The 14367-nt window shown below is 39.0% G+C and overlaps 1 protein-coding gene across 4 annotated transcripts in view; it reads right to left on the bottom strand.

Moving 5' to 3' along the window:
- Positions 1-14367, bottom strand: part of ARPP21 (cAMP regulated phosphoprotein 21) — a 157269-nt gene that overhangs the window by 42129 nt on the left and 100773 nt on the right. For 3 of the 4 annotated variants that reach the window (XM_023513970.1, XM_023513975.1, XM_023513967.1), the window contains 4 exons: positions 13052-13233; positions 12115-12219; positions 10864-11124; positions 5677-5803 (listed from right to left, as the gene is read on the bottom strand). In XM_023513970.1, coding sequence (XP_023369738.1) covers positions 5677-5803; positions 10864-11124; positions 12115-12219; positions 13052-13233 — 675 coding nt within the window. The remainder of the gene's footprint in view (positions 1-5676; positions 5804-10863; positions 11125-12114; positions 12220-13051; positions 13234-14367) is intronic. The other variant, XM_012806213.2, reaches the window with a different exon arrangement.

Raw genomic sequence — 14367 nt, 5'->3', positions numbered from 1 at the left:
CAACTTTTTCTCTTCCAGACTATTTTTTATGAAAGGTTTCTAACATTTTTTAACATCTTATTCATTTGGGAAAGGAACAAAATGAATGATATGCTCTGAAAAACGTATAAGTCTCTCTTTCAGCCTTGGATTTCAGGTACAGTGGAGGCAATCTTTGCCTTGAGATTCATTTCAGAACTTCAGGGAGATTTCTGAGGGGACCTGTGAATATCTACCTCTCAGCAACTGATAGAAGGGTAAATAGAAAATTAGCAAAAATACAGGACTTCTGAACAACAAAATAAACTAATGGATGAAATTGAAAGTATAGAACATCCTCAATAACAGTAGAACCCTTAGTTTTCGCAAGTGCTCATGGAACAGTCACCCAGACAAACTATATTCTGGGCCATTAAACCAACCTTGACAGTTTTATAAGAATTGAAATAATACATAATGTATTATTTGACTATAATTGAATCAATCTAGAATTAATAACAGAAGGACAACAAGAAAATCTCTAAATGCTTGGGCATTAAACAACATGCCTCTATATAATCTATGGGTTAACAAGGAAATTTCAAAGAAATTTAAAAAATACATACAAATGAGTGAAATGAAAATCCATTATATCAAATATGTGAGATACAGCTAAAGCTGGACTGAGAGGGAAATGTATAGCATTAAATGATTACATTAAAAAGAGACAGTATCTCAAATCAATGAGCTAACATCCTACCCCCAGAAAATATGGAGAAAAAGAGTGAAATAAATCTATGGTGAACGAGAGAAGAAAATAATAAAATAAAGAGCAGAGCAGAAATCAATGAAATTGGAACAGTAAAACAATAGAGAAATATCAATGAACAAAGACCTAATTCTTGGGGAAAAGAAATAAAATGTATAGATTTAGGAAGACTGACAAAAATAAAAAGAGAAAAGTTAGAACTGTCAATATCAGGAATGCAACAGGATATCATAATACATCCTAAAGTTATTAGATTAAATAACATGCTTATGCTCCAAAATTTAACAACTTAGAAAAATGTGTCTAGTCCTTGATGAACACAAAATACCAAAACTCAACAAATTGGAATAGATAATCTGAATAGTCCTCTAGCCATGAAGATTTAAGTCATAACTTAAAAGCTCCAGAAATTATCTTAAAAAAAATTTCGGCAAGGGGTTAAAAATTTTCCGGCTTCGGTTTTTTTCCCTAGAGAATTGTGCTAAACATTTAAAGAGTTAGCACAAATTTTATATAATCTCTTCCCAAAAGTAGAAGAAGAGGAAACATTTCTCAACTCATTTTATGAGCCCAGTACTATTCTGATACTAACCCTAGATCTTTTCTCAAATGCTTACTTCCAAAAATACATAGGACTTTATTAGCTCATTTTGTTACTTTATAAGAGATATTCAAGATTTTTAAAAAGCCATGACTACAGACTTTTCTTTCTTAGGTCAAGCTGAAAAGTAAATTTGGAGTTGGAAACATCATGTAAGAGGATCTCTTCTTTCCTTTCCAAAACGTGATTGGAACATAAGTGTCTTAGCTGCTCTCTGCTGCTTGTTGTTACGGACCAGCTTTGCAAAGTAATATGGAGCACCGTGCTGAGCAGGGATGCGAACATCTAGGGTTCTCCGGTTTTTCTGCTTTTAAGACCATCTGTGTCCTAAATAATTAATTAAATTTTACCTGACTCTGTAATGTGAGCATGCTAGTTTAGTTTTGACATGCCAGTTTCTATGTGATTGACCATGTCAAAGCAAATCTATGGTATTATAGAAACTGTTGGGGAAAAAAAAAATACCCAAACTGTTTACACTGTTCCTCTGAAGTGACGAACACATAGGCTTAAAACCTTCCAAACTTGCTGCTTTTCCCGATTCAGTCAACCTTGGGCTCTAGGGTAACTTATTTCACCTTTCTGAGCAACAGTTTCTCCCATCTATAAAACAGGAATGCTAGAACTAATTTTGTAAATTTGTGGTGGAGATTCCATTAAGGTTGCAAACACTTAGCGTAACAAATAGCCCACAAGAATTCCTCAACCCATGGTAGATAAAATTATTGCTAATATTTTTGTGGCCTTAATGATGTTTTTCAATGAGAGTAAAACTATAGCAAAAAGGGTACTAACTAAAAGCTATATGAAGCTGACTACTAAAATAAACCTAAAACGTGACAAAATGAACGGTTTGTTCATCAGCCCTTCACTTCAGTTTTTGACCCCTGAGAAGATCTGTTGTCAGTTAAGCGGCTGTCACTTCTAAGCCTTGCAAAGCCAGAGTGGTTTATAAGACTATAGTCTTTTAACTGTAACTTGATAACTGCTTTTCTATGTAGACTTGGGTTATCAACAATTGCCTTATAGGGAAAGTTGTCTCCCCACTATTGGAGGCATCTGAGAATGTTAGATTGGCGATAAACATTTTTCCGTTGGAGCCATTTTTATATTAAAGGTTTTTATTTTTCTCACCTATGCACCTACCAAATCCAACTACTACTGTGCAGATCTACCATTTAATTTCTCCACGATTTCCCTAAAATGTCACATTTGTGGCCTTTATTTATAGTTTCCGCCAGCACAGGCTTCTTCTTCTGCATGCTTGAGACATTTACCACCCATTGATGGGAGAAAGAGTACAAAATCTCCAGGAGGAAGAACTTGTGCTCCCCTTCCAGGCCTCAGTGCAACTCAAATGTCCTATTTAATTAGCTGTAGAGTATCCAGTTCACTTTATAAAAATTCACTGTGTAGAGTTTTAAGGCTTAGGAAAAATGTAGTAACTGATAAGAGATTTCAATTCTGGCAATAAGGTAGAAGGAAGAGTTGCTTTTTATCACAATTAAATAAAGATTAAGAACAGTGCCAGGAGGAAAATTGGGATTAAAATCTTATTTAGCTTTAACTGACATGATGTTGTCTCACTCTAGTGCTTAATAAGGTGATAGGTGAGGATGCTATGATATAACCAACCTGCTGTCAGCATCAGGATGGGAGAGGGCCAGATGCTAGGACCCTGGAATGCAGGTGACAGGAAGAAGAGCAAGTCAGAATATCTCCCTGGGAGGGTGATGTGCTGACAGTGCTCCAGAGTTCAAGAGAAAGGTAGAGAAGGCCGACCTTCAAGCTCCTCAGAAAATGTGGCTTTTACGGTCATCTAAAAAGGCTCTTTCTTCTATGATAGTCAATCAACATGGAGTTGCTCTCATAAATAACTCTGCCAGGTCCCTTTGGATAATCTCTCTTAGTCTCTCTAGGCACAACAAAGAACTCCTGGCTATAGGAGCCAGAGCCTCTGTGCACTCTCAAAGAGCCATTGTGTGAGCTGGGTTACCTCGATTATTCTGCTAATAGCAGAGGTAATTCTTTGTGAAGTCATCTGCTTTCCCAAATACTCTGTAAATTCAGCAGTGCTGTGGAAACCGTGTTGGAATTTTTGGTCTCACATCAGATGTGGTGGTCACAAAAATTAAGAGCTCAAAGGTCTAAGTCTGCATGTGTATACCAATGCTGTCACTTCTGGGGGCAAGGTTTTTCATGTCTCCGTTCACTTCTCTCACCCCCTCACCTCCCACAGACTGCATTAACAGCCACTCACTGCCTTGACACCTGAAGCACTGCCCTTGCATCTATTTTGAGCATGATACTGCTTTAGAATACATTCTTCCCAGGGCAGTTTCATTGTCTCGCCTTAGAGATGGCATTTCCCGGGTGATGAGAGAGCATGGGACAGAGTAAGCCACCAGGGTGCTATAGAATGTAGCTGGGGCCAGTGAGGTCTCTCTGAGATGAGAGAGGGTGTTTCTGCATCCCTGTATTCTCCCACAATGTTCTGTGAAAGCAAAAACAAACAAACAGAAAGCCACACGTATTTCCTCCTGTGTAGACATTCATCAGTAAAGTTAGTGGAGAGGAGAAATAGCAATGTAGGAGTCAGTGGAGAATCTTAGACTTTCCCTAAGTCTCATTTTGTCACTTAGTTAACATATTTGCCCAGTTTTCTCAGCCCCTCACACACATCTAGTTTACAGGATTAGCAGAGTCCAACATATTTGTAACCCCAATCCAGCACACGAGGACACTCCGCCATAAGACTGACATAATAATCATTTTTGAAAAACTGTCACACAAAGGCATTTAAACTAAATAAAACCCAATATAGTTGGATATCTGTATATTTCCTCTAAAAACATTGGTAACCAAAAAGAAGACTTCTCTATAGCATCTTAAACAAGGTCTACAAGGTTATAAACGAACCCTTTCATTAACATTAGCAGAAGGAAATGAGAGAGTTCAGGGTGCGGGCAGCGCATTAGTATAGTCTGTATCTAAATTGACAGCACAATCACCACCAGAATGATAGGGATGGTAACATTTTCCACAAATCAGAGAAAATACTGCCATGTGATTTTCTGAAAATAACTAATAATATGAAAAACTCTGTTGGAGTTTTACTATTGTAAAAGTATAAAGTTGATTCAGAGGTCAAATACATTCTTTGCTGAACTAACACAGTGCTGAAACAAGACAAAAATCTCTCTTTCTTCTGTAGGTCTTTCTAATTCTTCTCCCACAGACTTTAAATAGGCCACGAGATAAGCTAAAGAACATATAGCCATCCACAATGCAGAGAATTTAATTCCTTCTCCATCTGACAAAATCCTGGCAATGTCAGCGTTAGTATTCTTAGGGTGTTCAGGATTGGTACTAATCCTTAGCAAGGACTGCACTTTTTTCATAGTTTATACAAATGGTATATGTCACGTATATATTACAAGCTGATATCTGTGCATCTCTCTCTCTGTCTCTCTCTCTCTCTCTCTCACACACACACACACACTTGGTGCAGAAATCAGATCACCAAGCAGGCATTTATGAGCAGCAGTGGGGAGCAATGCTCTTAAACATGACCTACTTACAGAAGGCAGAGTCTCCTAGTCAGGCGGTCTTCAGCATGACAATTAGCAGTTTTTCCTGCAGTTTGGTCAGTAGGAATGACACAAACCTCTCCCTAGCACAAGTCACTCAGCCCTGCTGGATTCTGCTGCTCTCTGGGTACCGGCATTCCATTAGGAGTGTGACACAGTAGGGAAAGAGACCGGTTCACTGTGAGACCTGCTACTCACTCTCGTACAGTGTATCGGCCCCCCTTCCCACTGCACAGTGGCTGCTGGGCTCTGAGCAGGAGGCATGTGGCCATCGTGAAAGTGGACCGTGGAGTCAGAGTTCCACCGAGACACACGCTGCAGTGTCAGGAGCCTTCTTCTAAAAATAGTGCTCTTTAGCATCTCATTGAAACAACCTAATTTGCTTCCCTAGCCTTAGGAACAGGGCAAGTTCTGCCTTTAAATTGAAAAGGAAAATAAAAAAAAGAAAGTATCAACTAGGAAGATAGGAATGTGGTTGTGGTTATCTCTCTGCTTTAAAATAAACTAAGAAGATGGAAAAATAATTTCTAGAGACTGTTGAGCATGCATGCCTGGGATGCTAGACAAGCATTTGCTTTACCTTATTGTACCAGTTACTTTTCCAGAGTCAATCAAATGCTTCGTTATCTTCTCTGGGTAAAAGAAACATGGTGATTTAAATGACCAAGCTTAGATACTCATCCAAAGAGTATAGCTATGAGATTCACCAGCAAAAATAACCATAGTGGAGGAAAAGATGGAAAACAGATTCTAAGTACCTGCTTGCTGGGCTGCCTGTGGCATCTGCTGACTCCTCTGGGCATTATACTGAACTGAGGCGATGGGCCGGTACTGTTGCGTGGTTGAGGTAGGGTACTGACCAGATGGGTAATAATATACAGGCATCTGGGGAGGAAAGGGTTTTTAAAAAAGCAGGGAATAAGAATTGTGCATAAAGTAATTTTTTAACATAGAACATATTGTCATCTTAAACTGTGATAGATCGTAAAGATGCCAAACTTCTCCCATCCTATGTGTGCTGCATGCTACTTCTATGAAGAGGTATAATTCATTCCTCAAACCATGAATCTGAGCTGGCCCTGCGACTTGCTCGATCAATGAGATGATGTCAATTGAGACTTGCAAATCTGATCCTTAAGAAGACTTGATGCTTCCACTCCTGCAGGAGGGGAGTCCCCCCACTAGGTGAACTTTAGGCTATGTTGCTGGAAGAAGAGACCATGGGGAGAGCAAAGGCACCCCACCCGACTTGCTCCCCTCAAGTTCAAGGCTTGTGACTGCAGCCCCAATCAAGCTACCCTAGCCATATGGAGCAGAGATGAGTCATCTGTGTTAAGTTCTGCTCAATTGCTGACCTAGTTGAGAGCAATACAATGGCTGTTTTAAAGTAACCATTTGGGGCTTTAATGAAACAAGAGAGAATGAAATCTATCGTCATCAACAAAAAAAAACTATGGTAGTTTTAAATGTTATACCTAACTTGAATTGCTTTTCTAATGTAAATACAGGTGAAATACCTGTTTATAAGAGATGAGGCCCTTCTCTTATGTCAAAAGCAGCAGATAATCCAATTATGAAATACAGTAAAGTGTATCAAAGCACTTTGCAGAGTGACTAATACTTAGCCAGTATCCAAAACGATTATGTTCAATCTAAGATATTGTTTATGTCACTTTCTTAATATTGTAATGACTGAGAAAATATTCTAATGACTTTGAATAAGATTCAAATCAATGTTTCCTGGTCTGGAAAGGCTTCTTTGCCTACCTGAGGTCATTTTTATTACAGTTGTTTTCTTACTACTCTAGTTAACTATTTTCTATTTCCAGGCCTCTGATTTTTCTCCTGTCATCTTTTTAAAAAGTGACTACAGAGTTACCCCAGTGGACGCCTACAAGTACTCTATATACAGGATAAAATTACAAGCCAACTATTTAAGAACTGTGATTTGTATGGCTATTTTATTTTCTGATTTTCCCATGTCAAATAGGAAACACTTTTCTCATCAATCTTGTTATTGAAACATATGCAATACATTTTCCTGCTTAGGGATACATCAGAACAAAAGATAATCTCTGCGGAATGGTGATTCTGCAATTTCATGGAATCACTATAAATTATAATTGTGACTACCTAATAATATGGCCATTCAAGGGTAAGAAGCTGAACAAGTCAAAAGCAGTCATGGGTCAGTATCTAGCAACTATAATTTATCATATTTGTTGTTTACATGGTTTGATCTTGTAATTTATCTCCTCTGCTATCAGACAGTTTATAACAATAAAATCCCAAATAATTCTGGGGTAATAATAGGATTTACTTGCACTCTGGACAATTGTGGTGTTATTAAAGATTACTGCCTTTGAGCACCAGATGCCTCACAATATTAAAAATGAGAATAACTAGCATCTAATTTATTTATCCATATTATATTTACATATCTTTTTTAAAAAATAGCATTTTGTTCTTTTAGAAATGACTGTCTTGATTAAATATGAGCTTTGAAAATTTCTTGGCCGGCAGTAATGGTTTGAATAAAAGTAAAAAATGTAAAAACATTTTTAAAAAGGCATCTCATTTTTAGTGCTCATGGCTTTTGGAAACACAAACACAAAAGATACCATTTTGTTTTCTTCCCCCAGACCTACCTTTTTTGATACTTTGAAAAGCTGTGCTAAAAATTTGGCCGCTTCTATTCAGAGCTTTTCTAAGGTAGAACACTGGCCGGCTTTTAGGAGTTATGGCCCCTGAGCATATGAAACAAAGGAACACCTGACCCTTCCTCATTCTCCCTCAGAAAGAAAGAAAAGGTTTCTTCTTTTTCTATAGGATTTAGAATGATCTGTTTTTTGAAATTATCTTTTATTTTTAATTATAAAAATAAATATTCTCTATTTTTTGAGACTTTGGGGAAAAAATAAAAAGAAGTTAACTGATGACTCCATACTGAACCTCAGAGTCAAAGCATTCTGTGATAGACATACTTTTATCTGACAATATGAATGTTACTTTTTTTGCATCAGTATTATTATTGCTCAATATTTTGTTGCAGCAATCATCTGATTTCTTTTCCGAATGTATTTATCTCCGTTCATTCTTTACGGGTTTTTGTCTCTAGTCTTTATCTTAAACATTGTTATTATATTTTAAGCCTCTTTAATTTTGTGAAGGCAAAAAGTGAAAACCAAATAAACAGATGTACATGTGTAGAGAAAATAAACAAAATAAATAAGAGCCAATGTGAATGTCAAGTGAGCTTTGAGAGGGGAGAGGCAAACTCTGGCAAGAATTACAGGTCTGCCACTTGGGCAACACGCACAGAATGCAAAGAGGAACTTTTATTAACTCTTTTATTAGCATTCTCCAACTCACAGCCAGAGACCAATTTCTTTTCCTTAGACTTTTTGGTTTTCTTTCTGTTATTACATAAAGTATTTGTTAACTTTAATAAAATTTGAATTATGCCCACAGATACAATATAGTTAGATAAGACACTACATCAAAATGGTATTGCTTAGTCTTTGGGATAATTACTTTATCAAGTACCTTATAAGAAAACATTTATCATGCCTTAATTGTATTAGCAATTTGAATATTGTGCGAAATGAATGTGTTTGTATGTTAAAAAGGATACACATATGAATTATGTGGTAGTTGGTAGTTATTCCGACTTCTTTTTTTCTCTCACGTTTACTTTTTTAGTTCCTTTTTAGCTTGTATTCTTTTAGTTTATTCCTACTTTTTCTTTGTTTTCAATTCTGACATCCATTTTTAGTTTACATTATTGTATGCAGATACAGAAATTACTTGGGAAGCACTAATTGCATAATTATGGAAATTAATTAAATAAAATAGAAATTGAAAATTAAAAAAAAAGAAAGAAGGAAAAGGGATCTGGGCTTAAAGGATCAGTATGAATGGTTTGAAAGCAGAGGTAGAAGGGAGAAAGGAGAGTCATAGCTCAAAAGGTAGACAATACAAACTTTTAATTAAACACATTTTTAAAAAGCTCCAAAATGAGTTGAATTAGGAGGAAAATAAAGTAAATAAAAGAAAGGAGAAATTATAATACAACCTCTATAGCTGGCCACTTTCCTACATTGACCACCTCCTTAAGTTGACCTAATTTTCACAGACTGGACATGGACCACAGGTACTTATCAGTACAGTAGGCCAGTTTCCTGCGTTGAACACTTCCATATGTTGACCAGTTTGTTACAGTCCCTAGGGTGGTCAACTCACAGAGCTTCTACATATTGAAAAGAAACACATCTCCCATTTCCCTTCTTCAAGTCCCTCTTTGCCTCATCCATGTGATTCCCACTTTGCCCTTCCAGGGGGCATTTAGAAAGCAGATGTGATAAGTCAGATGAAATTAACCTTCAATTTCATCGATTAATCAGACTCATTCTCTGCATAAATTCAACATATTTCCATTTATGCTCATGGGCTAAATGTCAACTGAGTTTGCTTCATTTTCCTATAGTTTGATAACAAAATTTTACAATATTTTCTAATGGGTTATATTCTATGCCTTTTAATCTGTGGTTCTTTAAAAAGAAGTTCAAAAATGTCCAGACTGATCATAAATCATAAACAGCTTTTTGTTACCCTTTTTTTCTACTTTTTAAATCTATAGAAGAAGGAATTAAAGCATTTCTGCTGCAGACACATTGGGCTTTTGATTTTGAATTGTATTTGCTTCTGCAATTGTAACTAATATTGAAACTCCTTCATTGGGGAAGAATTTTTCTTTGCTTTAAAAAAATCTTCAATTAAACATTCTGCCAACTCTTCTCTAGGACAGCAGAAATGTGTTCAGGACCCAGATGCTATTTAGGTTAAAAAAACTAAATTATTTTTTTCCCAAAATTAAGCTTGAAGTATTTATTAGTGAAATAATGACAACATTAATGAAGCCTTTTCTCCTGTAACTTAAAATTATTTTGCACATCTCATCAGATCTCACGAGTGAAGAGAAGGCAACCAAATATGAACTATTAATAATCATTCAAAATAAAATGAACAACTGAGTGACAATCATTTTATGGTAGAGGATTTTGTGTGGCTTGAAAAGAAAATAATTTATTCAAGATGTTAAGGCAATGAAGCAAATGATAAAAAGGTGACACTCCACTTTAAGCAGCTCATCCAATAATGCAATACTTCATAATTAGGGTAGAATTTGCTTGGGATATGTGTGTCTTGAAAATGGACGAGAAAATGCCTCTGTGCATTTTATATCTTGACAGTAATCACTTCCAATATTCTGCAAGAAATACCCAGGGGAGCACCAGAGATGTTTGGTGGTGAACAGTAACACATAATCAGTCTTTGAGAAGACAGTAAAAATCAGTGATCTGTGGTGTCTTACATGCTCTAGTCAATTAAATGTGATTAATGGCTACCTGTGAGAGCTGTGCTTCCCCTTTGGGAGAGAAAGGACAGTGGATATCAGCTTACCTTCCTCCTTTATATTCATAGAGAAATTCCAGCCTGGAGCACCAGATTAGCTCTAGAAAATGCTTGTGAATTGATAAGAAAGGAAAGAACACATTTCCTGAGCAGGAGCAAGAGGGACAAGAAAGTCCCCAAGGTATAGGCTTTTCTTTTCCCAGCTTTTCCTTGCTGGGCAAGCCCATGACCAGGGTGTTGCCTGAGAGGGAATGTTTTGTTACAGCCTTTCTATCAGCAGCCTGGAAGATGATATAGTCCCCTGTTGTACCATAAGAACTTGCGTCAGCTTCATTCAAATTACTTTCTGAGCCTGAAGACTTTGAACAATTGGTGAATAGGACAGAGTAGGTCCTCGTTAGGGTGTGTGTGTGTAGGGGGTAACCAGAATAGTGGAGTAGCTTGAATGTGAGAATATTTTGCCTGGAACGATAAAAGTCAAAATGTAGCAGAATTCAGCTGTGGTCAATGGGGTGAGAAAAATCAGTTACCTGTGCAGGTGGAGGCTGTTGCACAAACCCCTGTGGTGAGGGGGAAGGCTGGAGGACTTGCTGGGAGATGGGAGGGCCAGAGCCTGAGAACCCTGCTGCAGGGAGCTGCTGGCCTGCAGAGGCGATGACATAGCTTGGCTGCTGGGTTGGCTGTGGCATAAGGGAGGACGGATAGACAGGACCCGAGGGGGGCTCAGGAGTCTCTCCTGAGGACTGCCGGCTCAGGTTCATCTGGCTGAACTGTGTCGCCACGTCATCTCTCTGCAAGCCACAGGAATAAATGAAGAATAAGCAAGATCAGCTTGGTAATGACAGAGGCACATCAAGGCATGCATGGAGATATTTGTAGTTGTTAGGGAGAGAGGAAGTATATTGGGAAAAAATAAAATAAAGGAATTTTCTCGATAGAATGTAACAAGAGAACCTAACACACACAAAAAATCAGATTTTAATCATCCTGAGGTCAAAGATGATAAACAATTTGACCCAAATCTTCTCCTTCCAATAGAAGCAAACTATTATCATTTTTCCAGTGAGGGTTCAGTATCCCCAGGATGGTGTTGCAGACAAAGAAGGCTTGGCGTTCTGTCCTGAAGGATCAGCTGGCTTTCCCAGCAGCACCACTGGCTCTGCCTTCCAGAGAGAAATGGAAGCACCCGCACTCATCATCACCTAGCACGGCTGCTGCAGAGATGGGCGCAGGACTGTTGTCACCAGTGGGCTGGACAGTATTATGTTCCTATGTTAGGGAGTATTTATACACTGGCTTGGTCTGAAGTTTTAAAACAACGCTCACTCTTTAAGCTGTTGTCCTAAAAGTCCTAATGATTTGAGGGGAGAATGAAAGGAAATTGGCAAAATTAGAGTCCCAGGGGAATGCTTATATCAGGAACGTGGGGTGATAATGGTTACCATTCTGATACTGACCTTGAGATTTATCCTAAACCCTCACACCACATTTATGACTCTTTCTGTTCCTGAATTCTAACCTGGAAAGCATTCAAATCCTGCTTAGCTGGTAAACTCTTAAAAGGGTACCAAACCTTAGAGACATTCAACATGGAACAGATGACAGAACGAAAACCATTGTGTTGCAGAGAAGAGCTGCAATGTTCATAAATGAGACATTCACACAAATCCCCTCACAGTCAGCACAGGGAACCCCCTACGTCAGCCAGTGCTGCACAGAAAAGCAGTACAGTCAGTGAATATGCCATCCCAGAAAAAGTTCACATACATATAATACAGTACCATGGGGAAGTGCTGGGTTGGAGACACAGGCAGGAGATGCTGGGGAGGGAAAGAGACTGCCGGGTATTGCACTGACTGGGAGGAAGCCTGCAGCCCCTGGACAGACTAGAGGAAAGAAAAAGATGATCAGAAGAAAGGAAAGCACTGGAGCTGAAATTCCACAAGAATCATCCCCCCCAACATTCCTTATAGGTCCCTGGGCTCAGTGCACTCTAGAGAGGGGAACCAGCCGGCAGGGAAAGGCCTTGCAGACCACAGCCAGGCAGCACTGAGGACAGCTCACTTGTACGGGAGCAAGCTTTAAGAGGTTACTGAAGTGTGTTTGATATTGTTGTTGGTTAGCTCATCTGTATCTAAAAAGAGTGCCCGAGGACAAGGAAAAGTAAAAGAGAAAATAATTTATGTGTCCCCCTGGGAAAGAAAGGCAGCTAGTTCTGTCCCTCTCTGAGTGTGTATAACCAGCCCGTGCACCGTGGAACTGGCCGATTTGTGCTCTTCCCATTGATGAAGAGGTCAATGTTGACAGCTGGCTGACATGAGCATCTGATCTGTGATGGGAAGGAAGGGGTGAGCAAGATGATACAAAAGCCTGAGTAAGAGTATCAGTTCAGTCTTCAAGGCAGAGGCTTCCTTAGACTTAAAAATGACACCTAAACCTAAGGAAAACAACTTACTTTTCTTCCTTAGTACCGTGCCTTCACTCTGCAAGTCTCTGGATGGGGCAATCATCTCTACCTAAACTTACAAATCCAGTTGAAATCCTGTCAACCGTTTTCCATGAACTCTAGGCTGCCAGGTTTCTTATATGAGGCTTCTGGGGATTAGGGTGGAGCTACTAGAAGATGCACCTCTCTCCCTGAGGCACTGTATCTCTGAGGACTACGCAGCCTCCATCTCACTCGCACTGTCCCTCCCTGCCCTCCCACCAGCCCTTTACCTGAGTGACCAGTGGGCCCGCCATTTGTGGCTGTGGGGGCTGCACCTGCTGCTGAGGCTGGGGGGAGGACTGCTGCGGCGGCGGCGGCTGGGACTGCCCTACCATCGTGCCTCGCAAGGGCTGCTGACTGGCAGGGGGGTTGTATATTGCAGGAGTTCCATCGGGATTCACAAAGGGCTGGCCTGCAATGGAATCAGAGCTTGGTTCATGAGAGCGCTCAATCTCTCCGTTGGCCCAAGAACCTTTCTTATAGATACTTAGAAGGTAACTTAAAGTAAAGGTGTGGGCAGTGGGGATCCAAGACAAAAGAACCCTCAGCAAAGTGAACACTTTCCTGCCTGTGCCCCATCCGTTAAGCTAGAGACAGTATAAACCCATAGCAATTGAAGAAGCAGCAAAAAACCCAACACCTTCAGGCAGCTCAGCCAAAGCTGACTGGATCTGTGGACAGTGGCACCCAGTGGAGAGGACTGTGGAGAAGCAAGCTCCGCAAAGCCAGGTGTTTTGCTGCTGTGTGCTTCACCAGCCATCAGAAAGGTACCATATGCTGAGAGATAAGGGCTGTTTCCATCTACACAACCCCTGCTACATTCAGTCACAACTTATTTACCAGTACATTTATGTCGCTTCTGTTAAGCCTTGCCACCAATTCAGAATCATTATCAGTTCCACAAATATATATATGTGTATATGAATAGACACACATATATTATATAAATATATAATGTGTATATATACAGATATAAATATATATTATAATAATAGAAATGTATAGTATATACTTATTATTATATATGTACAAATATATATTACAAGATAAATATATATGTTATATATATATATTTCTCTAACAGACACAATCAAGGATACCTAGGGTTTTATATTTCATAGGTGATGCATAATAAACTCAGAATCATCTTGTAATGTAATATACATTATTTTATGAAATAATGGCATGGTTCACTATTATTATTATAGCTATTAATAAGAGCATTGCTTTGTATTTGAGGAGTATTTTACAGTTTGGGCCCCATCAGGAGTCTGAAGGAAGGTATCATTGCCCTACTTTTCAGAAAAGGAGCTGAAGCCCCACCAAAAAGGTTACAGGAACAAGGAGCTGAAAGGAGGTGACCAAAGGGTGGTAGATGAAAGAGAGGGAAGGGTCAAGTGTAAAAGAGAGAAGAAACTGATTTCTAAAGTGACAGGCACAGTGACAGGCACCTTACAACCCTGATCGTAGCACTTGCAACAACCCAGAGAAGCACAATCTTTTTTTTTTTTTTTTTTTTTGAGACAGAGCCTCAAGCTGTCCCCCT

The sequence above is a fragment of the Otolemur garnettii genome, unplaced genomic scaffold, assembly GCF_000181295.1.
Source record: "Otolemur garnettii isolate 467f Iridium unplaced genomic scaffold, OtoGar3 scaffold00002, whole genome shotgun sequence".
NCBI lineage: Eukaryota > Metazoa > Chordata > Mammalia > Primates > Galagidae > Otolemur > Otolemur garnettii.
Note: the sequence above shows the minus strand (reverse complement) of the source record. Positions and strands in the feature narration are given on the sequence as shown.